Raw genomic sequence first — 26,654 nt, 5'->3', positions numbered from 1 at the left:
GGGGGGGGGGGCCTGTTATTTTCTTTTTCTCAAAATTTCCCCTTATAATTTCTTTCAAAGCTGCCAGCAAAGTGGTGCCGTCCTAAACCTCCCTCAACATCTAATGTAGGAAAGAAACCTTGAATAACCCTCCTTTAAGAAAAGAAACCGTTGACTGGATCTGCTTGGTGCTTAGGATGGAAGTGCAGCATGAAATGGGGGTCTTAAGGAAATGTGATGGGAAAAGTCCAATTCTTCTGTGTGTTCCGATCAGTTTCTTAGATGGGAGGACAGGGAACTAGTGACCATCAGGCAAAGAATCATGAGGACAAAGGGGATGTCGTGTGTGGACAGGCTCTTCCAACCACAAGGCACTGTCTGCTAGCCAGATAGGGCCGAGGAGGGGCGGGTCAGCCAGAACCCAGACTTGTCTCAGGGAAGCCCAGCATGAGCCCCAGTGGCCGTTCAGCACCCCTTGATCAACCAGGGTTTCGCTGTACTCAGGGCAGCCCTGTACTGCCGGCCAGGAGTGAAACAGGGTCTCCCTATGCTGAGCTGAAACAGGCTCACCTCTGCCTGCAGGCCCCTCTTCCACCCGCCACATGGAATGACCCAGAACCACCCCACCCCCTGGGCTCGCCCTGTCACTGTCCGCACTCATCCCTCAATTCTCCCTTTTTCAGGCCAAATGCCTGTGTCTCGCAGGGTCCATTGCCCAGTCCGGACTGTCCACCACACCGCTGCTCTCTTCTGGATGCCCCTGTGTTTTGGGGAAAAAAAAAAACCCAGAGAGAGGGGAACAGTGCCCATGACCAAAGCCCTGTGACCCCTCTGATGATCATCTTCCCCGCTCAGCCTTGGACAGAATTTTGCTTTTCCAGCAACTCCGCCTCGCTAACTGATCTTTGACCTTCCAGTCAATCAAACCACCCTTTTTTAAATCTGGTTTACAATCCTTATCGAATGTTCATGCAGGTGATGTTTTAAAGGGAGGAACTGCATTGTCCACACCCAATGCTAGGACCTCCCGATTGGGGCACTTAAACCTCTCTGGGGAAGGCTGAGAACAGTCATGTCAGGGGGAAGGAGACGCAAGACAAAAGGACATTATTACGGTGCTTTTTCCGTTTTTCTTTTTGCACAAAAACAGTCCATTTATTCAAGTGTTCTCCAGCACAAGTACATTAGAAAGGAGCTTTATTATATTCTTCTGGGCACAAAAAAAAAATGTGATGAAGGCGGAATTGACAGACTTTCTACATCTGCTGTACGCACTGACCTCTTTATAATTATTTCATAACAGCTATGTCACGAGCATCACTTACACAGAGATACAACAGGACATGGGGGCATGGCGGTGGGGACCCACGCAGGGCCTTCTCACACCCCCTCCCCAATGTCCCAGAACCAGACTGTGAAATGTACATTATTATTGTCAATAAATAGAGAAGCAACCCTAAAAAAAAAAAAAAAAAAAAATACAGTGGTGAAAGGATGCTGGAACCAGGAAGAAAAAAAAACAACAACAACAACAAAGAGTCAGAAGAGGAACTGAAGAAAAAGGAAAGAGGGCCGGGAAGGGAAGGGTCGGGGAGTAAGTCCTGCATTTAGCTGCGTGGAATGTGCAGTCAAAGTGCTCTCCCGCCGGGGTCAAAGCGAAATCGTCTGTAACAGTAAAAGTTATTACCAAATCAGCTACGGAGTTTATTCTTCAGTATGAATACATGATTTCCCACAAATAAGTAAGCACCCGCTACTTCAATGCCTCAGCTAAAACACATGAAATCGTTCATTTAGTTTTCAAGTACAAAGTTAAAATGCCTTTTTAATAATAATATATCAGAGTAAAATAATAGTCTCTTTTAAACTCCACTACAAGAAAACAAAACAAACAGTCATTGTCCAGACAGCAGACTTAATTTAACAATATATATTTTTAATAAAATGTTTTAGCACCTTGTTGAGTCACCTCCTCCCTCTGCGTATTCTAAGGAATTTCGGTATTTTTGTGGTTGGTTGGATTCTAGGGCTGTGCTACCAAATCAGTCTGTGAAGTGAAATGGGACTCAGGTGATGCTTTCGGATCCCTGCTCATGTTCTCGGGCCCAGGGCTGGAGGCCATGAGGAAGCCGCCCTCCCATGCCCCTCGGGGAAGTTTTCCAGTTAGGGGAGTTACAGGAGTCTGGGGGCTTCCGTCAGGGCAATTTAGCCAGTCACGACCAGCCAAGGACCTTCCATCATTGTCCTCACTACTTCTGACCTGCCTGTCTGTCCCTCTCCCCTGGACTCCACTGTTGAGGGCCAGCGGTAAACAGGAGGCCAACCACAGGCCTGCTCAGCCAGGTCTCAGGAACACACAGTGCAAGAGGGTCTGACCTCACATCCTAGAGACCCCGGCCTTCCTTTACCAAAACGTAAAGATCCAAGAGCTTCTGCTAGAACAGTGGAGTCCATCCTTGATATAAACCTATCCTCTTTCCTCTTAGATCCTCCAAACACTTGTGATTAATCCTTGCCCCAGCAGGGAACGGCCTGGGGGGCCAATCCGGCTCCACGCCACCCCTCCAGAGGTGGAGGAAAAGAGAGCGGGACAACTCCAGTGTCCTCTCTTGACCACAAGTGCTGAAAGCGTCCAGACTAGACCCTGCCCGATGACAAATTCAGATTCCTCATCTCCCAGGATTAAAACAGGGCCTGGCTAGAAACCCAGTTCTCAGCAGCATCTGGGCTCTGCTGACCACAAATAACAAGCAGCTCTCGTCAGATCAGATCGCAGTGCCAGGCAGGTCCCATGGCCCTAACCCTGCAAGTTCCCTGAAAATGACACCTCTTAAAGACACCATTGCCACAGCATCTCTGCACCAGGCAGGACAACAGGAATTCAAATCCGCCTCCAAGACCCACTTTATATATAACTTATGTCATCAGTGAGATGAAGACTAAGACCACTCCCTGGATGGCTCTGCTGAAAGAATCCTTCCCTTGCTCCTGTTGTACACCATCCTGTGCTGGAGATGGTGGGCTATTCCCATCGAGGTTTCCCCAGAATTGCCAGTTGCTCGGGAAGTAGGGGGAGACTAGTTCAATGTCCACTAGCCTTCCTTCCTGCTGGGTCGGCCTGTCCCAATCCGCATCCTACAGAATCATCAAAAACCCACACAGGCACCTTCGCCAGCCAACCTCTCCCAGGCCCGTCTCAAAAGCAAAGCGGCCCCCTGTACTCTTTTGGGGAAGTCTGCTTTCTAGAATGTTCAACAGCAGGAAGATTCTGGGGTCTATAAAGAAAAACAGACAGTGGCACACCCGGGTGGCTGTCTGCAAGACCCCACCAGCCTTCACCCCCAGCTCCCCAGCCTATGCACTTCGGCTGGTCCCCAGGGAAGGGGGTCAGCACCAACCAGCTCGAGGCCCCCAGAGCACAGCAGCTGCTGGCCAAGTACCAGCTTCCTCTGTGGGCAGACAACCCCCAGCTCTGTGACCCCGGCCAGCTCCCCCAGCCCAGAGTCACGGATCTCTTTGGCACCACACTCCACTTGGCACCTGCAGTAAGTAGGGGGTACCACCCTAAGTCCCTGGAAACCCCCATTTCCAGGAATTTGTACATGAGCCTGCTCAACAGAAACAAAACTCCACCAAGAACATGCTCCAGAATTTTCCAAAGGCCTTCCTGGTTTCTCCCACTGCACTGCCTCTACCAATGATCCCCCACCTTAATCCACGCACAACTTTGACTCGGCCTATCCAGCACAGCTCTCCTTTAGAAGGTATCCCCAGAGGCACCCTGGGGGTTGGAAGGATATAGTGAAGAGCACCCCAGCCTGGCCAAGTTGGCACATTCCCAAGGTCCCCTTGGGGCCTGCCAAGTTCTACTGTGGGATCAAGCCCCCAGGTGTGGCGGGAAGAAAAGCTGGAGATTGTTAACACTCATCCCTGCAAGGGGGCCTTTGGCCAAGTCAGGTTGCCAGACCAGGAGGAACAAAGATCAGCCACAACAAGCAAGATGGCCGGACAACAAGCAAGCTGGCCGGCCCACGCTGACCCCTCAGGGCTTGCCACATCCCTGGCTACCAAGTTTCTTCCCCACGCTCACTCCCTGGATGGAACCTGGGCCACTGGGAAAAACAAACCCCTGCACACAGCAGCAGACACATGGCCTAGGAGAGCCAGAAGGTCTGCAGAGGAAGAGACAGTCCTGACACAGGCTGGGAAGACCTTAGCGTCGGCCGCCGCCAGGGGAGGGAGCACCTTGGACTGTCTGCGCAGCCCTCCTCCCCCGCCCTCCGGAGTGGTGCTGGTGGGCTCCGGGCGGGAAGATGGAGCCTGGCTGGAGAAGGAGGGGGGCGGGGTGAGCACCACAGTTGGGTACAGACTCCAACGAGGGAGGGGCAGAGGGAACCCCCCCGCCAGCTGCTCCAGCCCCGTGGGAGCCCACCGTCACCACCTGCCATCACGGCAGAGCTGGCAGGAAGCAACCGGGTATGATCTTAAAAACCAATCTGACAAGGATATGAGTAGCTTGAGGTGTGGGACTAAGCACCCCCTAAAAGGAGTGGGAGACCATGGCCACCAGCTGTGAGCTTACTCCTGAGCAATGAGCAAGGGATTCAAAGCTTGGTTAATTTTTTTTTTTTTTAACCAATTACTAATTTGCTTTATTTCAAAGATGAGGTTCGCTGTCCCATTTCTTTCCAATGGAAGCCCCCTGGCCAAGACAGCCCTGGACGTCAGTTTCATTTTGGACGGGGGGAGAATAGGTAGGGGGAGCTGAGGGCTGACTTGACTGGTGCCTAGGGTTGCAGGTCAGTGTCACAGGTTGCTAACAGAAGAATCTTTTGACATCACCAGGGGCAAAAGAGATAGAACGCTACCTGCTAGAGGAGAGCACCTGCTAAAAGAAAACCTCCTCCTTTTCCTGTCTTCAGCACCTAGCAACTTCTGGGATTGACAGTCTACCTGCAAACAGGGCAACAGAGGTAAAGAGCTGCAGGGCCGACTCCGCAAAGTCCTGAATCCTGGGGAGAAGAGCACTGGGAGCTCCCTGGCTGTGTGTGTATGTGTGTGTGTGTGTGTGTGTGTGTGTGTGTGTGTGCGCACGTGCATTTGTTATGCATCGGTATAGAAACATGTTCCTGTGTGTGCGTGTGGGACTGATTGATTGGTGTGGGGCTTGTCTGCAGTGGGGCCCGAGACTCAGCCTTCTGAGCCTCCTTCCCCCACTCCCCACGACATAATATTTCTTATACATGACCCTATCTATGTATTTATATAGCGCCTATCAGCATAGGCCCTATCTTTCTAGGGATGCGAACATGGGACCATGTGCTTGACAGCACACCTCCCAGCCCTGCCAGTCCCAGGAGGTGCCATTCCCCCCTCCCATTATAAAATATATATCTCTATATGCCACATATCTACACCCCATCTATTCAGGCAGGCGTCTGCCCGTTGGGCCCTCACCCTGGAGCCACCCACACCAGCCCTGCCTACCGCCAACGCCAGGCCGCCTGCCTCGGTGGGAAGCGGAACCAAGTGTCGTGCACTTGGGGCTCCAGGTGCTGCCGACTCGAGGTAAGAGCACAGCTTTCATCAGACCAAGTACTAGAAAAAAAATACACACCACTCCGATCACACACGCGAGGAGAGAGGGGCCTGGTCCTCCCTCCAGCCCTGACACACGTGACTCGAGAGGAGGGAAGCAGAAGAGAAGAGGGATGCGCCCGGAAGGCCGGCCTCGGGGACCCCCCCCGGCCGCTCAGCTGTTGCCCGCCGCGCCTGGTGGCCCACCTGGCCCGAGGGGTGGGGAGCCAGGGCACCAGGGCCACCACTAACTTAGAAGCACCCTGCTCCCCGCACCTTGGTTTGAAACCTAAAGGGAGGGGGGGGTTGGGTTTTTGTTTTCTTAAAAGAAAATCTGAAAACAAACATAATTATAACCAGAACCATAAGAATAATTATAACAAAAGGTGTCATCAGCCTCCCAGTATAAAACTGCAGCCTTTGGAGATGACCAAAAACATCACATTCCAGGGGCCGGAAGCCGCCTTGTGCACAGAGGGTGGATGGTGGGGGCCTCATAAAAGAACACACAAAAAGCGACTTAGACAGGAGAGCACCAGTACGTTTTGTATGTTTTTTTATTTGCTCCAGGTGGGGTCTGAACTGTCACTTGCCCGCACTCTGGATTTTTTTTCTGATCCCACCGCAAGGAGCCCTCGAATCGGCTAATGTGAGAAATTGGGAATGAAGACCCCTCATCCTGCCATCTTGCCGAGGGAGTCTCCTTTTCGAAAAAAATCAAAAGGTTATTGCGTGAGCCTGGATGGATCCCACTCTCAGCTTTCCACGGTCCCGACCACCAAATCTCACCCCCCTTTTTTTGGCAGGGAGAAGCGGGAGAACGCTGTTCCCAAATTCTCCTTCACACCTTGTTAAACACCAAGGGGAAATCAAAAAACCCCACCACGGAAACGGTTCACCTCCAAGCTGTCTCCCTTTCTCCATCCTTGGTTAAAACCCTTTGCACATAAGGCAACGTGGAAGCTGATGTTTTTACTCATCTCGCTGTTGTAAAGCACCATTATGAAGTCGGGTTGTACAGTAGTTAACAGTACCTTTTATATATATATCTCATTTCTATCATATATATATAAACTGTAAACAAGAGGTAACAGCGGCTTCTAGAAACTGATTTTCTTCAAGGTTTCCTGTGTGGTAGGCACCTGAATACTGTATAAAAGGGTCTTGTGTGGTGTTCTCGTCTCTCTGCTGCTAGTTGGGTTGTGATCTGCATGACCAGGAATGGTGCTGGCAAGACAGCTCAGTGGCTGGGAGGGGACTCTGCCACCTGAGTGTCTGTTTTCTGTCCCCTGCTTGTGCTCCTATCTGATCAGGCTAGAGACAACAACAAAAAAAAAGATATATAGTAAAAAAAAAAAAAGAAAAAAAAAATCCAATATATAGATTTCTATAGAATTTCCTTTTTTTCCTTCTCTCCCATCTTTCCTCTGCAAGGTATGGTTACTATTTTTTGTTACTGATTCTTTTTTTTTTTTTTTTGCTGCAATAAACCCTCTTGTTTCAGTCACAGCAAGAAACAAAAACCCAAACAAACAGAAAACCCCTCTGAAAAGAGTAGAAAACAAAAGGTTTGACCAGAAAAAAAGGGGGTAGTGGGGGTGGGGAGGGAGCTTGGTTTTGTTTTTAAATAGGACTGAAGATTAACATCGAAAAATCAGGAGATGATGTCCAACCCTTTTTGCAAGGCAAAGCCCTCCGGAATTTCCGCCTCTGTGGGGTTTGTTTGTTTTGTTTTAAATTCCTTTTTCTCTTCTGGGTGCTGATACTTCTCTCCATCCTCACGTTGTTGGTGTTCTGTTGTGTTTTGTGTTTTTTGTTTGTTTGTTAAACCTTGTGTCACTAACTTGGTTTGCCCTCACGTCCCTTACACACAAGCAAAATATTCCTTCAGCGGAGCGAAGAGGTGGCGGATGACCGGCACGCTCCACGACCGGCCCAGCAGTCTCTGCCTCGCCAAGCGGCTCATGTTGGAGACGTCGGTATAGTGGACAGGGAAGCCAAACACCCTGGGGAGAAAAGGCAGAGAGGGGCAGGGGTCAGCGCCAGCCTGGGGCGATCCTGTCTGTGATAACCAATTCGAGTCTCAGGCGCCTGGCTACTTTATGTGGGTCTGAAGGCAAGTTAAGATGATGACTGCCGAGATTTACCATACAGCGGAAACAAAGCTGTTTGTGTGCTCAGTCGTGTCTGACTCTGCAAACCCCATGGACTGGACAGCTCACCAGACTCCTCTGTCTATGGGATTTCGCAGGCAAGAATACCAGAGTGGGTAGCCATTCCTCCTTCAGGGGATCATCCCAACTCAGAGATTAAACCTGCGTCACCCGCGTTTCCTGCATTGGCAGGTGGATTCTTGACCACTGACCCACACGGGACGCCCAGAAACAAAGTCAGTGTTTGTGAAAAACACATCCAGGACACGCTTCACCTGAGACTGAGACCCACAGTGGGCATCTCAAGTCTGTAATAAATACACATTCCTATATCTTCCCACCCCCCCACCCCCCACCGCAGAGGAGGGAAAACTCTGCAAGGGCTCCCAACTCATGCCTGACATCAGGAGTTCCTGCTTGCTCTGGTTGTGTGTTAACTGTCTCTTTGTTTGACTAAATCAAAGTTACCCCAAGAAAAAGGACTCGAGTCCAGTCTGCACAAACGAGGGCACTGAAGCTGTAAGGCCCATCTGCTCCCGTGCTGTCTTGGTCTACAAAGAACCTAACATGAGCAGCGTGAAGCAGGGAAGCCGGGTCCCTCTTGGCCTCCGGGTGGCGGGACCGGCTCTGCAGCTGCAGTGTCTCTTTGGAGTTGAGCAGGACCACTGGGAGCCAAGGCACCAGGGACAGATTCCTAGATGCCCCCTACTTTAGCCCAGCCTCACAATGCAGAGTCCTCCCCGGGCATCAGCCATGTTGGGAAATGCCTGGGAAGACAAACCCACTGCTCACAGGATGTCTGCAAGGGATCTGAGCCTGGCACAGAGGCCGGGATCCCACCCCCCACCAGCACAAAGAGTGGGTACCTTTCCATTTCAGTGCACCATAAGATGTCCTCTTTCTCATTCATGAAGACGGGGAAATGCTGGTCTTTGCCCTGCTTTATGGAGTTCGACCTAGTAGTAATGGTCCTCACTTTGCTGAACTAGAAGATGGGAGAGGAAACGGAAGATGAGCACTCATCCGCAGCTGACAGCGACTGCCATGTCCGAGGCCTACAAGGCCTGCTTCATCCAGGGGCCAGGGTTGCCCTGCTCTTCCTCCTACACAGAGGGTACCCGGCCATCCTCACTCCAATCCTGCTGGCCAAGGACTAGAGACAACAGCTTGAGCCACTGTCCTTCCCAAGTATTCTAAGAAATGTTTTTCTTCCCAGGAGTAATGATTTACAGGCAAAAGGATGCCGAATTACCCAGGGGTACAAAGACACCACCCCTGGGGTGCCAGCAGTCCCAGGAGATTTCTCCAGAGAGAAATGGAACTGCCACATCATAGGAGAATCTGCTCTGAAGGTTCGTGCAATGATGATCCTGGCCTGGTAATTCAAAAGCCCAGGGATCTCGGCCAAGACTTCTTAGCGTCTGCCTCCCACGGGACCAGCAGGGCGACACTCAGCAAGGATTCTGACCTCTTCCCCTGCCCTTCAGGCTTTCCCCCAGACCCTCCCTGTCTGGCCAACTGCAACCCCGAGTTCCATCCTCCGCAGGCAGCACACAGCCCTGGTGCTGCTCCAGCGCATCCTGCCCTTCTCCTTACCCCTAGCAGAGGGCTTTGATGCTGGGGCTAACCTTGGCTATTCGGCCGTGCTCCAGACACTCCTGCAGCTCCAGCTTATCATTCACAGTGGATGCCAATGGCCTAGGAGGCAGGAGAGAGAGGGTAACGACCGAAACCAGGAGAATGGCAGGGATGCACTCTCAGCACTGACCCAGCAGCCATCTGATTCACATGGAGAAGTAAAGAACCCCCATCAAACTCCCCCAAACACGGGCACAGACACTGTGGCCACTCACGGACATAGGGCCATGAAGCATCAAATCCTTTAAGGTAAACTCAAAAGTGGTCCCAAACTACAAATAAACAGATAACGCCTGCCTGCCAAGAAGGGGAAACACCCAATTATTTTTAAACCTGTTCCCTAAAAATAGACTGCACCTGAAAAGTACTCATCACAAAGCAAGCTTTGGCATGACAGAATGTTCTGTATTTTGACTATGGTGATGGTTACAGGTATGTACGGTGGATGACACTCATCAAACTGTACATCTTACATGTACAGTTAACAAGAACTTAAATTCTGCACAGTCCCCAGAAGACTAAAACTCCGTGACACTCAACGTGTCACTATTCAGAAGGCAGAAAAGATCACTAAGTATCACTTTAGGTGATAGCCTTTTCTGACATTTAGGATTACTTACTAAAGGTTTCACATAGTGGTCTACCACCCAGGACCCATGGTCAAGTTGCACCTCCAAACTCCTCTCTGTTTATGTGCACATGTGCACGCACACCCACCCTCACACACACACACACACACACAGAGCGTACTTTGTCCCCTTGTGCTTGTACTTTGTCCCCTGCAGTAACTCCACTCCTCCTGGAAGCTCAGAGTTCTAAAATTTTAGGCTTGGAAGAAGCAGGTAAGAAAACCCCACAGGCCCAAGGTCTGTCAGGAGATAATGACTTAGTGGCTCTATAAAAATACTATACTACATAAGCCCATCCACTTTATCAAATATGCACAGACATCCTGGGAAGGTTAGGGGGACACCAAGACAGTTTTTAGGTCAGCTACCCACTGACCCACCTCCTTCCGAGCCACAAGCCCTCGAGAAAGACAGGAGCTTTGCCAAACGGGTCTGAGACTGGGAAGTTCCTAAAACCTCCTGCTATTGGCAGAGAGGCATAGTAGATGACCGAGGTCAGGTTAAATGGTTCATCTAATTTACAAGGAAACCATGGAGATTTAAAATCCACATTTGGGGTGGGGGTGGGAGGCGGTTCAGGAGGGAGGGGACACATAGCCTATGGCCGATTCATGCTGATACATGGCAAAAATCATCACAACAGTGTGATTATCCCCCAATTAAAATAATTAAAAAAAAAACTTAAAACATTCTGGAAAATACTTCTCTTTGTAATATATTATTGCAATTGGGGGAGTATCCCTCTGCTTTTGAACCGCTGACTCTCAACCAGAATTCTTTTCTCCTCATAAAGTGAGTGAAGTCGCTCAGTCGTGTCTGACTCTTTGCGACCCGATAGACTGTAGCCTGCCAGGATCCTCCGTTCATGGATTTTCCAGACGAGTACTGGAGTGGGTTGCCATTTCCTTCTCCAGAGGACCTTTCCGACCCAGGGATTGAACCTGGATCTCCCGCGTTGTAGGCAGATGCTTTACCTTCTGAGCCACTGGGGGAGAAACCTGGTGGTTTCTTCTCATAGGCCTTTTTATAATATGACTATTACACTGAAGAAATGAAATTTTCTTCGTTCCTGGACATTAACATCTCTGTGCAAACTACACAAAGGGCATCTTCCCAAAAAAGGACTCGATGCCAACAATGTGCGTGAACAGTAGTGGAGCAGGATGCTCTAAGCTGTGTGGTGCCTGCTGTTTCAAGATGCTGCCTCTGCACGTGCACCCCAATGTTCATCACAGCACTGTTTATAATAGCCAGGACATGGAAGCAACCTAGATGCCCATCAGCAGATGAATGGATAAGGAAGTTGTGGTACATATACACCATGGAATATTACTCAGCCGTTAAAAAGAATTCATTTGAATCAGTTCTAATGAGATGGATGAAACTGGAGCCCATTATACAGAGTGAAGTAAGCCAGAAAGATAAAGACCATTACAGTATACTAACACATATATATGGAATTTAGAAAGATGGTAATGATAACCCTATATGCAAAACAGAAAAAGAGACACAGATGTACACAACAGACTTTTGGACTCTGTGGGAGAAGGCGAGGGTGGGATGTTTCGAGAGAACAGCATTGAAACATGTATATTATCTAGGGTGAAACAGATCACCAGCCCAGGTTGGATGCATGAGACAAGTGCTCGGGCCTGGTGCACTGGGAAGACCCAGAGGGATCGGGTAGAGAGGGAGGTGGGAGAGGGGATTGGGATGGGGAATACATGTAAATCCATGGCTGATTCATGTCAGTGTATGACAAAAACCACTACAATATTGTAGAGTAATTAGCCTCCAACTAATAAAAATAAATGAAAAAAAAAAAGAAAATATTAAAAAAAAAAGATGCTGTCTCTGGAGCCCAGCGGCAGGCACCACTCTTTCCCATTCCCAAACACGTCCTCCGTGGCTTTACCTCAGGAAACTAAGGACTAGCTGACTCTCGACACATCACCAGTACAAGAGAACCAACCCTGTAACTCAGCAGCACCATACACGGTCTTCTGTGTCAAGAGTGTGCTTTTTAAAGGCCCTATCTGGGACCACTAGTTTTTCGATTCTTAGCCAAGTTATTTTCTACACCCTGACTCCCCTTCTTCCTCAAGGAAAAGCAAAGACAAAATACTTGGCAGAGCAGCAAGCTGGTCTGCAGGGGAGGCTGGTCACCCCTCGCACCATCGTCCTGCCTGCAGACACCCACCCATGGCCACCCAGGCACGGAGCTCTCACCAACCTGTTCATACCAGGAAGGTTCCCCCAGAAGTAGCGGGCCCTGTGCGCAGCTGACACTTCTTTGGCATCAATCATCACAGGGTTGGACTATAAAACAGAAGAGAGAGAGACGAATATTATAGCGTGCCAGGAAACTTATTAGTTTAGAGCCTCAAAGGCTCTCACTTCTCTCTCAAGAGGCCACACTGTGACAGCCTGAAGCTCCCTGGAAAAGCCAGAATCAAACTCAGCTACATTCCACATGCTCCCACAGGAACATTCTAGACCCGCACATGGTCCACACTGCCAAGATGGAGATGTTCTATCTGCACTGTTCCATGTTGTATCCACTAGCCCACCAGGTGCTGATGGTTGGGTACTTGAGGAGGCTGGTGCGACTGGGGAGTTTTAACGTCAGTTTAAACGCCGCATGTGGCAGATGTCCACCTCGTTGGACCACACAGCTCCAGCTAACCCAGAGGCTTTGGGAAAAAACATTCCAACAAGTATGGATGTCTTTACTGCATGTCCAGATAATGAGCCAAACAGACGCTTGCTCCAACACAGTCAACACCAGCTTAAGGGGTCTGACCCCAAGACTTGGGTACACAAACTGCTCAGCCAGAGAAGGACTCTGGCCCAGAAACCCTCTGCACAGGCCCAAACTGGGCTCAGCCAAGTTGGGACCCACATTACTGGAAGTAAAAACAGAGATAAACCGTGTTTTCTTCCCAGGTGGCATAAAGCACCCATCATGGTGCCTGGGAATGAGGACAAACCATCCTGGTTGGGAAAACTGATTCTGGCATCTCAAAAGGTTCCCCCAGGGAAACAGCACACAGACCTCCCAGCCAAGGAGTCTGGCACTCCACCTTGCTTATGACAGTCAGGTCCTCCACACTCTGAGGCCACACTGACATACCACCTCTTAAGAGTGAGGCCACGGGTTCTATCAGGGGTGGGATTCCTCCTCACCTACTCGGGAAGCCCAGAGCTTACCAACGGGCCCCTTGCAAAGCAGAAGTCCCCAGTCCCCAGCTCCACAATGCAGATGAGATAGGGATAAAGCAGCAGTCCAAGGTAGAAGCCATTAGTGAGCTGGCCAAACCAAGGGTGCTGGCTATACCTCGAGAAATCGCGAGATGTCCCTCTTGTCACTAACGCCCATGGCCACCACATTCTCAAAGAGCCAGAAGAAGGGGCGGTCATCTCCCTCCTTGGGCCGCGCATCATGCAGGAGGCGGTAGAACTCAAAGAAGAGCCGGCCAGTGCCCTCTGAGAGGTCGGAAGAGAAAGCCATCAGCTGGGGCTGTCTGCAGGAGACAGTGGTGTGGCTCGGGCACGGGGAGGGTGGGATCGTTGGGAGTAGCCGTCCCAGGGCAGAAATATCCAAAGAGGAAACCGATGTGCGGAAGCGCCAGCTCAGGAGGCGGAGGGGTGACGAGCCACCTACCGTAGAGTCCCTTGCGGGCGGGGTTGACGATGGAGAGATCATTGCAGGGACTGCCCCCAATCACCAGATCGAACGGGCCCCACTCCTGGATCTGGGAGGATAAAGGTAATGTGATGGGCCTGATGTCCGGGGACAGAGGCGGAAAGGAAGAGAGAAATGATCTGTGAAGTTGGCAAAAAAAAGTACTTTGCTTGGGAGAGAAGAGACCCGAATGCTTTGTATGCTGTCTACACACACATACACACTCCTTCCAGCCATGGGCAAGTTACTGAAGCTCTCTGGGCCCAGTTTTCCAGATAGTAAAGTGAAGTGACTGAACTGTGGGGATCTAGGAGGCCAGCAAGGAAAACAGCCATGCAGAGACAGCAGTCCGGGCTGCGCCAGATGAAATGGGCCCTGTGCCCTCTGAACCCTTCCAATGCCCTTCAGGGGCTGGGATTCAAGGTCTACATGTTTACCTGGAAAGGCAAGAGGGCCACTCAGAGAGGACCCCACCAGACCCCACTACTCTCGACAAAATGCAGGCTGGTGAAGCTGCAGTGGCTAGCGATACCACGAGGACGGGAACCAACTGTACCCCCACAGCGCTTCACTCAAGGGGGCCCAGAAACCAGCCAGGGAGAAGCCCAAGCCCAAAAGGCCTGGCTTCCCAATTCCCAGTGGAACCTGCCCAGCCTCTTGAGACAAAAGAGGGAGATGGAAGAGCAGGAGGGAGAGAGTTCAAGCGGGGAGAGGAAGATGAAAGCAGTGGGCGCCGGCCCAGGAGCTGAGTGACTTGAAAAGGGGGCGGGCCCAGGAGCTGAGCGATGTGTAGAAGGGGGCGGGTCCAGGGGCTGAGTGCCATAAAGGGGCGGGCCCAGGAGTTGAGTGACGTGAAGGGGCGGGTCCAGGAGATGAGTGACGTGGAGAAAGGGGCGGACTGCGGCGCTGACGTACATGCTTCTGTGTAACGCTGCGGACGTCCCCGACGTACATGATCTTCCCCTGGTGCCGCACCATGCCCACCGTGATGGAGTCCTCACACACCTCAGAGGCGATGTAGCGGTCCACCTGAATGCCCAAGTCCTTCAGCACCAGAAGCCCTGTACCAGCCAGCAAAAAGCAGAGTCACTGGGTCACCTGCCCGGCACCCTGGTCTTTGCAGGGGGTCCCTGTGGCCAGCCAGACACGTGGGTCAGAGTCAGGCCCAAGCCCCACCCTGCCCAGAAAGCTGCCTGGAAACTTCCGGGTCAGATTGGAATTATCAGTAACAAGGACATTGAGGCTGTTACCGTTGAGGCTGTCTCATGCCTAATTGGATCTATTCAGAAAACATTCCAAGAAGGACATTCCAGGGCTTTCTGGAACGAGGGGAGAACAACAGTTGACTCTCGAGTGGGCTTTCCTTTGCTATTTCTGTACACGGGTCCTTCCTTGGCCCTTAACATCACGCTGCAATTCAGCCATCCAACAATACTCAACGTAAACACCGCCTGCTCTAAAAAGGTTTCACTGATGCCCACCCCATTCATTCCATGGCCCCCAGGATGGCCTTCCCGCCTCTGTGAGCCCCCAACACTTGGGCACCCTCTCCACCTCAGAGGACCACGCATGCCTGATCCAGCCCTTCTCTTGGGTCTTCAAGGCAGAGTGGGTGGTCTCATTGAATGTGCTTCCTCCTGAGCTAACCAGTATTCACGCTTCCTGACCAGGACCCTTCCACAAACGCTGGCTGGAACAGACCAGCGTTCCGAAAGACCCTGAGAACTTCAGGAGACTCTGTATGATCCTCCACTGCTCCCAGCAGATCTGCTCCTAGCAGACCTCCCCACAAGGAGCCTGCCCAGACGCTTGGGGTGTGACGTGGATTAAGGAGGCTTCCAGGTTATAGCCTGGGAAACCAAAGCTGTACATGAACTCCTTTAGGTTCACACAACGACAGCACTGAGCTGGGTAAAGAAGACACACATCCCGCCGGGGGACCAGTCCCACCCTCTGGCCAAGGTCTCTGGGCCCAGCCTTCCCATCTCCCTCTGATCCTGGGACAAGTTCTGAGGAGGACTGTTCTTTCCTAAAGATCGAACAGCCTCAGCCTGGGGGCAGGGCAGAGGGGTGGTTGTCAAGACTCAGGTTAAGAACCATATGAAATTAAAAACTGGCTACACAGTTAATGGGTTAAGTATACAAAGACGCATGTATGAGAATGCTTGTTACAGCACTGCCCAGAAGAATCAGGAAAAAAGTAAACCATCCAATAGGGGTTTATTAAATTATGGTACTTTCACTCCACGGAATCATATGTAGCATTTACAAACAACATAGTCCTATATTGGTTGATGTGAAAAACTACTCATAACACTATAAATGAAATGGCAAGTTATAACACTATGCATTTTAATATCTACATATGATTATATAAACATACAAGCCCAGAAAAAATCTAAAATCTAAAAATGTAAAAGGACATATACCAAAACACTAATTATAGGATTATGGGCAATTTAAATATTCTTTAGACTCTTTTGTTTACAGTTTGTTTTTCACTGTGACTTATAATCAAAGCACAACAGGACTGCCTATGTTTTTACTTTGGTCGCCAAGTCTGTCCTTTGAGGTTTTGTGAAAATCTTCAATAATCTCTGACCAGCGACACCTCCATTTTCTGCTGAAGAGCCCCCTAGCCCTGCCTGCCTGCCCATTTAAGGGAATGCCCACTGAACATGCTGGCTTACCACTTATTTTCAACTTCTCATTGAACACAAGAGTTTCCTCCTTAGACTAATATTTTAACAGCTGTAATATTAACTGTCACCCTGTTTTGCCAGAGTGACATACACAGAGTCCCCCGAGCTCAGCGCCCATGTCCTAGGACCAAGATGCCAACCACTCTCACCTGTAGCGATTCCATCGAATAGAGACAGCACCCGGATGGGCTTCCTCTTCTCAGCTGGGACAGGTGGGTAAACCTTCGGAGGGTCCTAGCAGCCAGCACAACAGGCCAGGTGAGCATCCAGGAATGTACCGCAGACCCACACCTGGGGCAGGCCTCTCTGCCGATTGTGAGCACTTAGGCCCTCCGGACCCCCACACCCCTGGCTGGCAGCACAGGCATGGCTACACGGTGCTCAGGACCTCAATCCAGTGCTCTCGCTTTGGCAGAGTCTGCCCTCTGGCTCTGGCAGGTGGGGGTTGAAAAGAGCTGCCCTCCACCCAGCACCCAGCACTCACGAATTCCTGGTCATGGTTGTTGGCGAAGAACATCTGGAGCCGAGACGGCCAGTCGTCCCGCCGCCGCAGCAGCCCATAGGTACCCTTGTGCCCACACATGTAGCAGTTCCACGGGTCTTCCTTGATGGCTGCCTGCGCAGCCCCTGGCCCCACCAAGAGATCCACACACTCCACGCAAAAGCACCTGGAAGGAAGCAAGGGGAGCGGAGGGGACGCTCACCCCCAGGCCAGGATGGAGCGTGGCTGTGGCTGCAGCGCTGGGCAGGATGGGCGGCGAAAGTCCAGGTGCCAGGCAAGGAGGAGTGCACCGCCTTCGGGGCAGGGCCTCACCTGCAGCAATTGTTGTTCCCACACATGAGCACCTCGCGCCCCCCGCAGCAGATGGTGCAGTAGGACTGATAGCCGTCATCATCGTACTGGTACGCGCATTCCAGGAAGCAGTTCTAGGGAGCAGTGTGGAGGCTCAGAGACCAACGGGCAGGGCACCACCCAGGCCAGTCAGTGCAAAGACAGGCGGTAAACCCAGCCTCCGGGCTCTCCCCTTGGAACCTCGATACAGCCCTAGAGACACAACCCTGCCACCCATCCAGTCAGGGTTCCGCCCGGACCACACATCTGGGAAGGGGACGCTGTGGGGAGAGGCACCCTAACCCTAACTCAACGACCTGTCCTGCCCCCACTTCACACTAGTGACTGTGACATTGTGAGCCCGCATCTGGGGACGAGAACCAGGCCTTAGAGTGGAGGCAAGGATCTCTCATAGGAAAAGCAACAGCAGGTCAGACACTTGAACCCCCAGGGTCCATTTTATCAGGACTCTGCATCAAGAGCAAACCTGAGTCACCCTTATAGCTACCACACGTGCTACAGCCCAGAGGCCAGGAGGTGTGGTCAGCCCAGGGCCTCGTCTCTGCTGGGTGTGCCCTACCTTGCAGTTTTGGCACATTCCTCCGATGAAGAGAGGGTGTTCCAAGGTGACGTTGAGGCTCCCACAAGAGATGCAGATGTCTGGGAACAGCGGAGGCAGAGTGTCACTGAAGGGCCCCCCTCCCGCCTGGGGCCCAAGCCTGGCTCCAGAAGAGCTGTGTCTAGTGGCGTGCTGGAGTGTCAGCCAGAAAAGGTGGCAGGAAGGCATCTAGGAGGGGTCCCATGGAACAGGGAGGCCATGCGGCCCCACCCCAGAAGCCTACTCATCTCCCAGAGCAGCACCGCCGCCTTCCAGGAAAAGCACGATATGAGGACAAGAGCCTGCCTGCGAGAACAGGCCGGACCCTGGGTCACTCTGGAGATGTCCCTGAGCAGCCAGTCCTCAGGGCCTGGGCCCCTGCTCCCATTCATCCCAGCCCTGAGGTCCCCGAGCTGGACACACCATCACTTGGCAAAGGGAGACAAGACCTGGGAGGCACTAATGACCATCAGAGGAGAGAAGGTGGAGAAAAGGTAAAAGGGCCAAGCTCAAATCCAGGCTTCCCCGGTGGCTTAGGTGTAAAGAATCCGCCTGCAATGCAGGAGATGCAGGTTCAATCCCTGGGTCGGGAAGATCCCCTGGAGGAGGTCACGGCAACCACTCCAGTATTCTTGCCTGGAGAATCCCATGGACAGAGGAGCCTGGCAGGCTACAGTCCAGGGGTTTGCGAAGAGTCGGACGCGACTGAAGCAACTTGAGCCTGCATGCAAGTCCAAGAGAGGGCACCTTTCTCTGACCCACAACCCTAATGACCAGCCCCTACCACTGACAGGGAAGACTGTGGCACCGGGAAGGCAGGTGTGTGTCGAGCAGGCTGGAGGCGGTGGAAGGCACGGGACAGGGCCATCTCTAAGTACCCCTGGCACCTTACTGCTCTGTGCCGGCCACCACCTGTGGGCCTCATGTCCACACGAAGGGCCCGCATGCCTAGCCCATGGACAACAAATAACTGACTTCCCAGAGTCAACACCCAGCAGCCCCTCACGACTCACCCTCGATGTTCCGGCACTTCTGCCGTACCTCGTACACCAGTCGCTCTGGGAGGGGAGGAGAGTGTGCCATTAGAGGGGCCCTCGAGGGCCACACCCACCCCTCTGAATGCTGGCCTCACCCCACCACGCCCTCCAGAGGCCACTCCCTCCAGAACCAGGCCCACTACCTCTTGTGCGTTCATCAATAATCTCCTTGACCTTAGGCTTCTCCGTTGTGCTCTTTCGGGGCTTTTTGGCTGGTGGGGGCGGTGCATAGGCAGCTGCCTCGGGTTCAACCCACATGTCTGTGTAAACTTCTTTGTAGGGGTTCTTCTCCTCTGGATCAGGGAAGCAGGTGAGGAGACCACGGTTACCGCTGACAAGGAACCCCAGCTCCCTCCCCTGCACATCTGCCTACAACAACAAGGGGGTGCAGCCCGGTCCCTAACTTGTTCCTACTCCCAACTCTCTGGGGCCTGCAAGCCAATGGGGAACAGGTCATTCAGAGTCCCAGAGCAGCCCTATCCCTACCCTGACCCCAGGGAGACGGGGACAGTAGCATTCCCAAGGGCTACTGTGATGGGAGAGAGACCTTGTAGGCCCCCCCTCAAGCATGGCTCCCCCAGCCCAGGCATGGAGTTGCTGGTGCACCTGCATGTACCTTCTGGGGGCTCCAGGCCCTTGGGGCCAGAGGGCTGGAACCCTCCCAGGGCCCACTCGATCATCTGTTTGTTCTGCACCTCCACAGCCTTGGCAGTGTCGCTCTCGTCGCTGTCATGGCACATTGGAAACAGCTTCCCTGCTCGGCTGCTGGCCACCTGGGGGCAACACGTGTGGGGGAGGCTGTCAGGAGAGTAGCGAAGGTGGGCTCAGCCAAGAGGCAGGAAAAGGTGCAGAAAGGGGGCAAGTGAGGAGAGGAGGCCAAAGGGCCTCACAGGTGGACCCTCTGCCCAAGCCTAACCCTGGGCTCCAGCCCCCAGATGGAGCCCACCCCCGCACCCCACCCGCCCCTGAGCCCCTTGGAGGAGCACTGACCTGCAGGACCTCGTAGATGGCCTTGCGGTACATGGGCTGCTTGTTGTAGGTGGCCTGGTGGAAAGCACTGCAGAAGGAGCTCAGCGGCATCAGCTTCTCCACGCACACCTGGAGGCACAACCCGCCTCATTTGCACCTCTTCCCAAGCTCATCGAGCACCCACCACATGCCTGGCATGGTGGGGCGGGGAGGGGGCATTAAGACCCGCCTCTGCCCTCGGGAGGACTGGATGCACCCATAAGTAGTCACAGAATGCAAAGGAAGAGTCCAGCCCCAGATGTGGGGAGGACCTGATGCAGGTGGAACGGCATTTGGGGTAAAGGGTTCCTGGAAAGCAGCTGAACTCTCCAAGTATGACCTCATTACCTCTGAGGATTCTTCCAACCACACATTCGCAGAGTGGGGATGAACACAGCTCCCTCTCCTATGATCCCATTCCAACCACACCCCCAGCCCAAACCAGAGACCCTGGGACCAAGACCCCTTTCCATCCCCACCCCCCAGGCCACCACCGAACCCCCAACTCACCACTGAGAACTTGCCGTCTCCAAACCACATGACCCAACGAGTGCCTTCCGCTGCTCGGCTCCGGCCCGTCATCCACCAAGACACAATGCGGCCTGGCCACCAGGAGAAGCCCCGCAGTTTCCCCCACACCAGCTCCCCAATGCCAAAGCCCCGGCCGTCCTGGAGCCCCAAGGAGCAGAAGTCATTACAGGGTGGTCACAAGGCCCTGCCACCCTGCTTCCCCCCACAGCACCCCCAGCCCTGGACGTCTGAGGGTCACGACAGCCGGGAGGGAGCTCCATCGGAATGGACAGAGCAAGACTGGAGAGACCAAAAGACGTGGGGTCAGGTAGAGAGAGCAGGACAGGAGGAGCCGGACGAGGCGGGTGAAGAAGCCAGCGGCTCACCTCGTACTCCGGTTCATCGTCAGCTGCTTTGGTGGCGTTCTTGTCCCCGGCATCAGCCCCCACAGGCTCAGGCGTGGTGGCCACCGTGGGGGACGCAGGGTCGGTAGGCTGCTGCACGGCGGGAGGACTGGCCTCCTCCACCTTCTGAGACTCAGTGGACCCCTGGTTTTCTTCAACAGCATTCATTACTGCAATCACCTTGGCTTTCTTCTCAGCCTGGGGAAACAAGGAACAGAAGTTACCCTGATCTGATACTCAAAGGGCACTTCTCAATCTCTCCGTGGTCTGGAGATCATGACAGAAGGTTAGGGGCTGGAGACAGGAGTTTCCTCATCAACTCAACCGGCTCGCCGTTGAAAACAGAAAGATTTGCAGTTGAGAGGTGAACTCAATCACTTGGCTCAACTCCAGCCTTCTCTTCTGCCTCTTAGGAAATCTTCCTCCCTCAACTAATCTTCCTCAATGGTCAGCATCATCAATTGCCCACCCTCTGATATGCATCAATTATATGCAGAGACTATTCCGTTTAGATACCAATCATGCACCTAAGATTAGGCACAGACCTTGGCTCCATCCTTTCTTATCTTACTCCCCAGTCGAGAAACAGATCCTCTTGTCCTTTTCTCCAGTTTTCCTGGGCAGTCGACCCCTTCTATTCCTGGTCTTGGCTTCCACACAATTCTAGTTTTGCTGTGATGTCTAACAATGAAATCACTATTTTGTGTTCAGAGTGCTCGGTTCTTTTCCCATCTGCTCAACCACCACCACAAGACCCAGAAGAGCTTGCCTGCTCTCCTGCTCACACGCCATCCTGGAGTTCTCAAGATTATATCTAACATACTTGGTCATCAGATTCTATGCCTTCTTTCTACGTCACCTTTCAGATCCATCAATGTATTCATTCTTTCAACAGTTATTTAGGGAGTCCACAGTACAGCCAGGCATCCTCTCTGCCATCCCACTGACAAACGCAAGGATTCGCCCAACCCGAACAGCCTCCATCCTTTCACTGTTTCATGCTCCTCTTTCAGACTGTGACCCGCAGGCCCATTCGTTCTCAAAACCTGCTCCAGGATTCCCATCACCCTTGTTTAGTCACTAAGTCGTGTCCGACTCTTTGCGACCTCATGGATTGTAGCCCACGAGAATTGTCTCTCCATGGGATTTCCCAGGCAAGAATGATGGAGTGGGGGTGCCATTTCCTTCTCCAGGGGGATCTTCCCAACCCAGGGATCGAACCCACGTCTCTTGCATCTCCTGCATTGGCAGGAGGGTTCTTTAAAACTGAGCCACCAGGGAAGCCCTCCCATCACCCTACAGAGGATGAAATACCTGACAGTTAGCTGAGGGGCATTCCACCTAACCTCACCCCAACTATCGAATCTAGGACACGTGGCCTTCAAACTTCAAGGCTCTGCCCCCATTTTCACCACAGCAGATTCAAGGGGGAAAAAAATCCCATCATCAAAATAACACTTTCCCTGAGAGTTCAGAGCTGTGAATACAAACCAATCCTCAAGATTACCTGGAGAACAAGACCTCCAAGTTGGAAGTCACACAGTTTACATTCCTGTCTTAGCCTTGCTACTAATTAATAGCTGACTTTGGAGCAATCCCTTAAGTTGCTCCACCTAAAAAAGGAGTTTGAACTGACGGATTGCTGTTAACCTTTTCTAACTGGTTTAAGAATATGATTTATGCATGTACCAGGAGTTCTAAGGACTCTCTGAAGCCTGTCCATGGACCCCCAGGTCCCCAGTTAAGAACAGCTCAAGGGTCTACTGTCTCTTAGATGCATTTTATTTTGTTCTGTCTGCAAGTCTTTGCCTCCCAGCCACAAACCAAACCTGCTTCTTACAGCAATTCCTAAAACCTGAGGGTGGAAGTCCTAGTTCTTTCTCTAACTCAAATTCTACAGTGGGATAAAGCATCCTTTGCCCCCAAAGCACCAACAGCTGGAAGAATGAGCCCTTGGAGATCAGGGGGCGGGAGAATGCAGGGTTACCGCTCCTCCCTCCCCAGCCCCACTCTCACCTGGGGACTCTGCCCCACCCCAGCCTAAATCAATTATCTACCTCCTCCTCCCCTACAGGAAGCTGTGTTTAGATGTGCACTCAACTCCTGAAGGGAGAGGGCTTCTTCTCCAGGATTGTCAGCTGCAGCAGCACTATCCCAGTACCAGATGTGCTCAGATACAAGTGTGCCTCGCCGTCTCTGCTCCCTTCCCTCCACCACGCAGGCCTCTGTGAACCTCAGGTGCTGTCTTGGATGACCCAAAGCCCCAGTTTCCAGGGGTGACGGCCCCCTCAGCCAGAACAAAGAGTGCAGATGGAAGAGGATCTACAGCCAGCAGCACTGGGGGGGCACGCCAGGCACCCCCCTCCACGTCCCCTAGTCTAGAAGGGAGTCGTGCCTGCCACCACCCTCCTGACTCCCCCTCAGCCCCTTTGTCTCTCTTTTCACCCCCTCCAAAGCAAGTGCCTGAACATTCTTCTTCACCCACAACTTCCCCCAGCTTGTCAAAGGATGCTGCTGATGGCTGTTAAGCGCCCCCAACCCAGTAGGTGCAGGAGAACATGCATCCAGCATGGTCTGGCAGGCAGAGGAGGAGGAAGGGGCCTCCAACAGGACCTGGCCAGCAGGAGTGGGGGAAGGAGGAAGAGGGGGGTGGGTTAGCAGCAGGAGGCAAGAGGAAAGGGGAAGAAGGGGCGAGAGGGTGGCTGGGTGGGGGAGGGGCTCATTAGAATAGACTTGCCTAGGGCAGTGCGAGAGGGCTGGGCTTCCACGTTCGTGCCAACCCTCCTCCCCGGGCAGACAATAGGAGAAATAAGGGTTAATTAACTCTGGGCTTGGGCTTTGGGGCTTACAGCTCCTACACACCTCCCCACCACCTCAGTTCAGAAGGTCCCAGGCCAGAGTAGCCAAGAGTGGGCAGGATGGAAGACACCACCGCAGCTCCACTACAGGCGGCCCGGGAGGCCACTTGGCCTGGAGTTTGTTCGGCCTGGAGAGCCACTGGCAACTCCACTCTGGTGGAGGCAAGGCCTCCCCATCCAGTCCCATGTCTTCGGGCAGCTGTCCCGCCTCCACCTCCCTCCGGACTCAGGCTGCTTCCCATGCCAAAGGTCAGAGGTCTAGGGACCCAGGTGGATACCCGCTGGGGCAGCAGACCCGGGGCTGTTCCCGGTGCCTCTGCCATCCCAGGCCGGCATAAGGCCACCCCACAGCCCCGTGTCAGGGTCGCACTGCTCCCTCCCACTCCGACACCACTTCTTTCTGGTGGCCTGACGGCGGCTCCCAGGAACACACAGGAGAGGGGATCATCCCTCCTGGGAGTTCACAAGGTTGGCACGGCCTGAGGACAGCGTGGTCCATTAGCCAGGAACACAGGTCAGCCAGGAAAGGCCAACAACCCATCTGCCAGCCAGCTCAGCAAAACCGCTGCCTTCAGCCCAACTCCACGGGACGGAGTCTGCCCCCCAGCCTTTGCTGACCACTGCTCCAGGCTCAGGCCAGGGCTGCTCTTCCTGGCCCCGGAGCCGCCAGGTCCCACCTGAGAGCAGGGAGGAGTGGGGCTTGGGGTTCCTGAGCAGAGAGTGGGTGGGACGGCAGTAACTCAGCATCTCCAGAACTCAGGCCAGGCAGGGCAGCCAGCTCCCGCGGGCCGGGGAGGCAGACTTGACTCTTCTCAACCCAGAGGGCTGCAGGCCCAGAGATCCTCCCACCGGCCCCTGCCGCCTCCCCGCCCCCAGTTTCCCCAGGGCTCCGTCCAGGAACCTACCCATAAGGCCAGGTGCAGCCCCTCGGTGGTCCAGCTCAGGTGTGAGCCCCGGCCCTGAAGCTCTGTAAGTAGCTGCCCGTCTGGGGGGAGGGGAAGGGGGCGATGGGGCTGGGGGGCGGAGGGGGCCAGAGAGAGGGGGAGGGGGGAGGTGGGGGGGAGGGATTGAACATTTTCTTTGTCTAGAACTCCAGGTCACGTGGGCCCCGCTGGAGTGCCTGGTTGGCTGCGAGCGGGCCGGGGGAGGGGGCCGGCTCTCAGACGCTGGCAGTGGGCCAGCCCCTCTCCTCCGGTCCGAGGGGCGCGGGCCGGCGCTGGGGCCTGGGGGCGCGGCTGGGCCTCCGCCCATTCCTGGGGCCCCGCCCAGGCCAGGCTGGAGGCGGTGTCCGCCCCATCCCACCGCGCGGCCTTCCCTGCCCCCGCCCCCCCGCCCCGACTCGGCCCGAACCGGGCGCGGAGCTGGGGGCGAGGCCGGGAGCCCGCGGACAGCGCGGGGAGGGAAGGACGGGGGTCGGGAGAGAAGGGGCTGCGCTCCAGCTGCGGAGGTAAGCTGCGAGCGCCCCGACAACCGGGAGCGCAGACGAAAGGAAAGAGGAGCTTTCGGACCGTCTGGGACAGCCAGGAGAAAGTTGTTAAAAGTGAGTCTCTCCGCAGCGCAACCAAAAAGAAAAAAGGAAAAGGTTACAAATGAGCGGAGAGCCCCAGGAAGCTGTAGGAAAATTCAAAGCACACAGAGGGACAGAAAGCGCCCACACAAAACCGGGAGCGCTCCAGAACGAAAACTGGGGTTGAGGGGGTGGAGAAGGGGGGGGGGGTCTTCTCTTCACACTGCCAGTGGATAGAGCTGTGCCTTAGCGTGGTGTGAGGAGTTCAGGCTTAGAAAAATCACTTCCTGGCCAAGTCCTTGGGTCCCCTGGGTCATTCTGGGTCTGCCTTCGATGTCTCATTTTTCCTGTTTGCAAGGTGCAGGGTTGGGGGTGGGGTGGGGAGAAGGAGTTCAAAAGTATAGCAACACCTTTATTCCCAGCACTAACATCTGCAGCTCAAGACTCCACTCCTCCTCTGGAGCCTCCAAGTGGAGCCTCCAGTTACACCTTCAACCATTTCTGCTCCCTCCTCCTGAGCAGAGGCCCCTCCCCACCAGGGAGAATATATACATATATATATACACACACACACACACTCTCTCTCTCTCCACACCCGGCCCCCACCCCCAGCAACCCGGAAGCAGAATCTGTTGGCCCTGCCTTCAAAGAGCTAACCAATTCAACTAGACTTGGGGTAACTGGAAAAGGTCATTGAAAAGCGTCTCTAAATAGAACTATACCACCAATACCAAGTCCAATGGGCCAGGATGGCTTGGAAGCCAACCAAAAACAAGTAGTATGAGTGATAAATGAGGTTAATGAGATCAATGTGGAGCAGAGACTGAACCTGTAGGATGAATCAGATCTGGAATGAGGCTGGCCAGGTAGGAAATAAGAGATGTTAGGCTGGAAAGGGAGGAAAACCCTTGCCACCTCCACCTCCCATCCCTTCAATACAACTAAAGTGAAAGTGCAGAGAAGAGATGTCAGTGGATATATCCTATTGCACTGAAGAATGACCGCAGGTTTTCTGACATGACGAGGTGAATGGGTATTTTGTAAAGATTAGCATGGTTTCAGTTTGCAAGATGAACTAAAAGGCAGAGCAGGGGAACTGAGGGTAAGTGTCCCAGCAGGAAATGGCTGTGTGGCTGGCTGCACTGCTGATAGATCAGGACTGGAGTTCTGGTTCTGTCCCTGTGACCTTGAACAAGCCACTTAACTCCAAGAAGTCTTTTTTCACTTGCAAAACAGGAGTGATGACGTCTGCCCTCCCAGGCTGGGGATACCAGCATCTCAAGGAGATAATGCCCCCAGGTACCTGGCTTTCAGCCACAGACTGTGGCTTTTCAGCCACAGTGGGAATAAACCAGCTGGAACAGGTGCTGGTATAATGAGGTCAAAAGATGTTCTGTGAGGAGAACCCACCATCCTTGCCCGGGTTCAGCACCCTCCTGGGGGCCATCAGAGAACAAGAAGGCTCTGAAGAGGGAAGAGGACCCCACATCAGAGAGCCTTCTCCACAGAACACCCAGGGAGTACAAACGTCCTCCCA

General features: G+C 53.3%; 1 protein-coding gene across 15 annotated transcripts in view; it reads right to left on the bottom strand.

Annotated features, from left to right (window-relative positions):
• Nucleotides 1–1,098: 1,098 nt before the first annotated feature.
• The window catches only part of DNMT3A (DNA methyltransferase 3 alpha), a 105,591-nt gene continuing 80,035 nt past the window's right edge, over nt 1,099–26,654 (bottom strand). For 4 of the 15 annotated variants that reach the window (XM_043469179.1, XM_043469178.1, XM_043469180.1 and 1 more), the window contains exons 7-25: nt 20,735–20,950; nt 20,349–20,507; nt 19,821–19,928; nt 19,447–19,603; nt 18,974–19,123; nt 18,807–18,851; nt 17,776–17,855; nt 17,178–17,290; nt 16,848–17,031; nt 16,513–16,597; nt 14,577–14,722; nt 13,641–13,731; nt 13,314–13,462; nt 12,210–12,295; nt 9,338–9,407; nt 8,576–8,694; nt 7,425–7,562; nt 5,467–5,577; nt 1,099–1,644 (exon numbers count right to left, since the gene is read on the bottom strand). In XM_043469179.1, coding sequence (XP_043325114.1) covers nt 1,608–1,644; nt 5,467–5,577; nt 7,425–7,562; nt 8,576–8,694; nt 9,338–9,407; nt 12,210–12,295; nt 13,314–13,462; nt 13,641–13,731; nt 14,577–14,722; nt 16,513–16,597; nt 16,848–17,031; nt 17,178–17,290; nt 17,776–17,855; nt 18,807–18,851; nt 18,974–19,123; nt 19,447–19,603; nt 19,821–19,928; nt 20,349–20,507; nt 20,735–20,950 — 2,244 coding nt within the window. In that variant the 3' untranslated portion in view covers nt 1,099–1,607. Of the gene's footprint in view, nt 7,563–8,575; nt 8,695–9,337; nt 9,408–12,209; nt 12,296–13,313; nt 13,463–13,640; nt 13,732–13,762; nt 14,440–14,503; nt 14,723–16,512; nt 16,598–16,847; nt 17,032–17,177; nt 17,291–17,775; nt 17,856–18,806; nt 18,852–18,973; nt 19,124–19,446; nt 19,604–19,820; nt 19,929–20,348; nt 20,508–20,734; nt 20,951–21,744; nt 21,832–24,247; nt 24,264–24,515; nt 24,645–26,654 lie in introns of those variants that run through there. The other 11 variants (XM_043469184.1, XM_043469185.1, XM_043469186.1 and 8 more) reach the window with 9 other exon arrangements.

The sequence above is a fragment of the Cervus canadensis genome, chromosome 5, assembly GCF_019320065.1.
Source record: "Cervus canadensis isolate Bull #8, Minnesota chromosome 5, ASM1932006v1, whole genome shotgun sequence".
NCBI lineage: Eukaryota > Metazoa > Chordata > Mammalia > Artiodactyla > Cervidae > Cervus > Cervus canadensis.
This window is presented reverse-complemented; position numbering and strand designations above follow the sequence as displayed.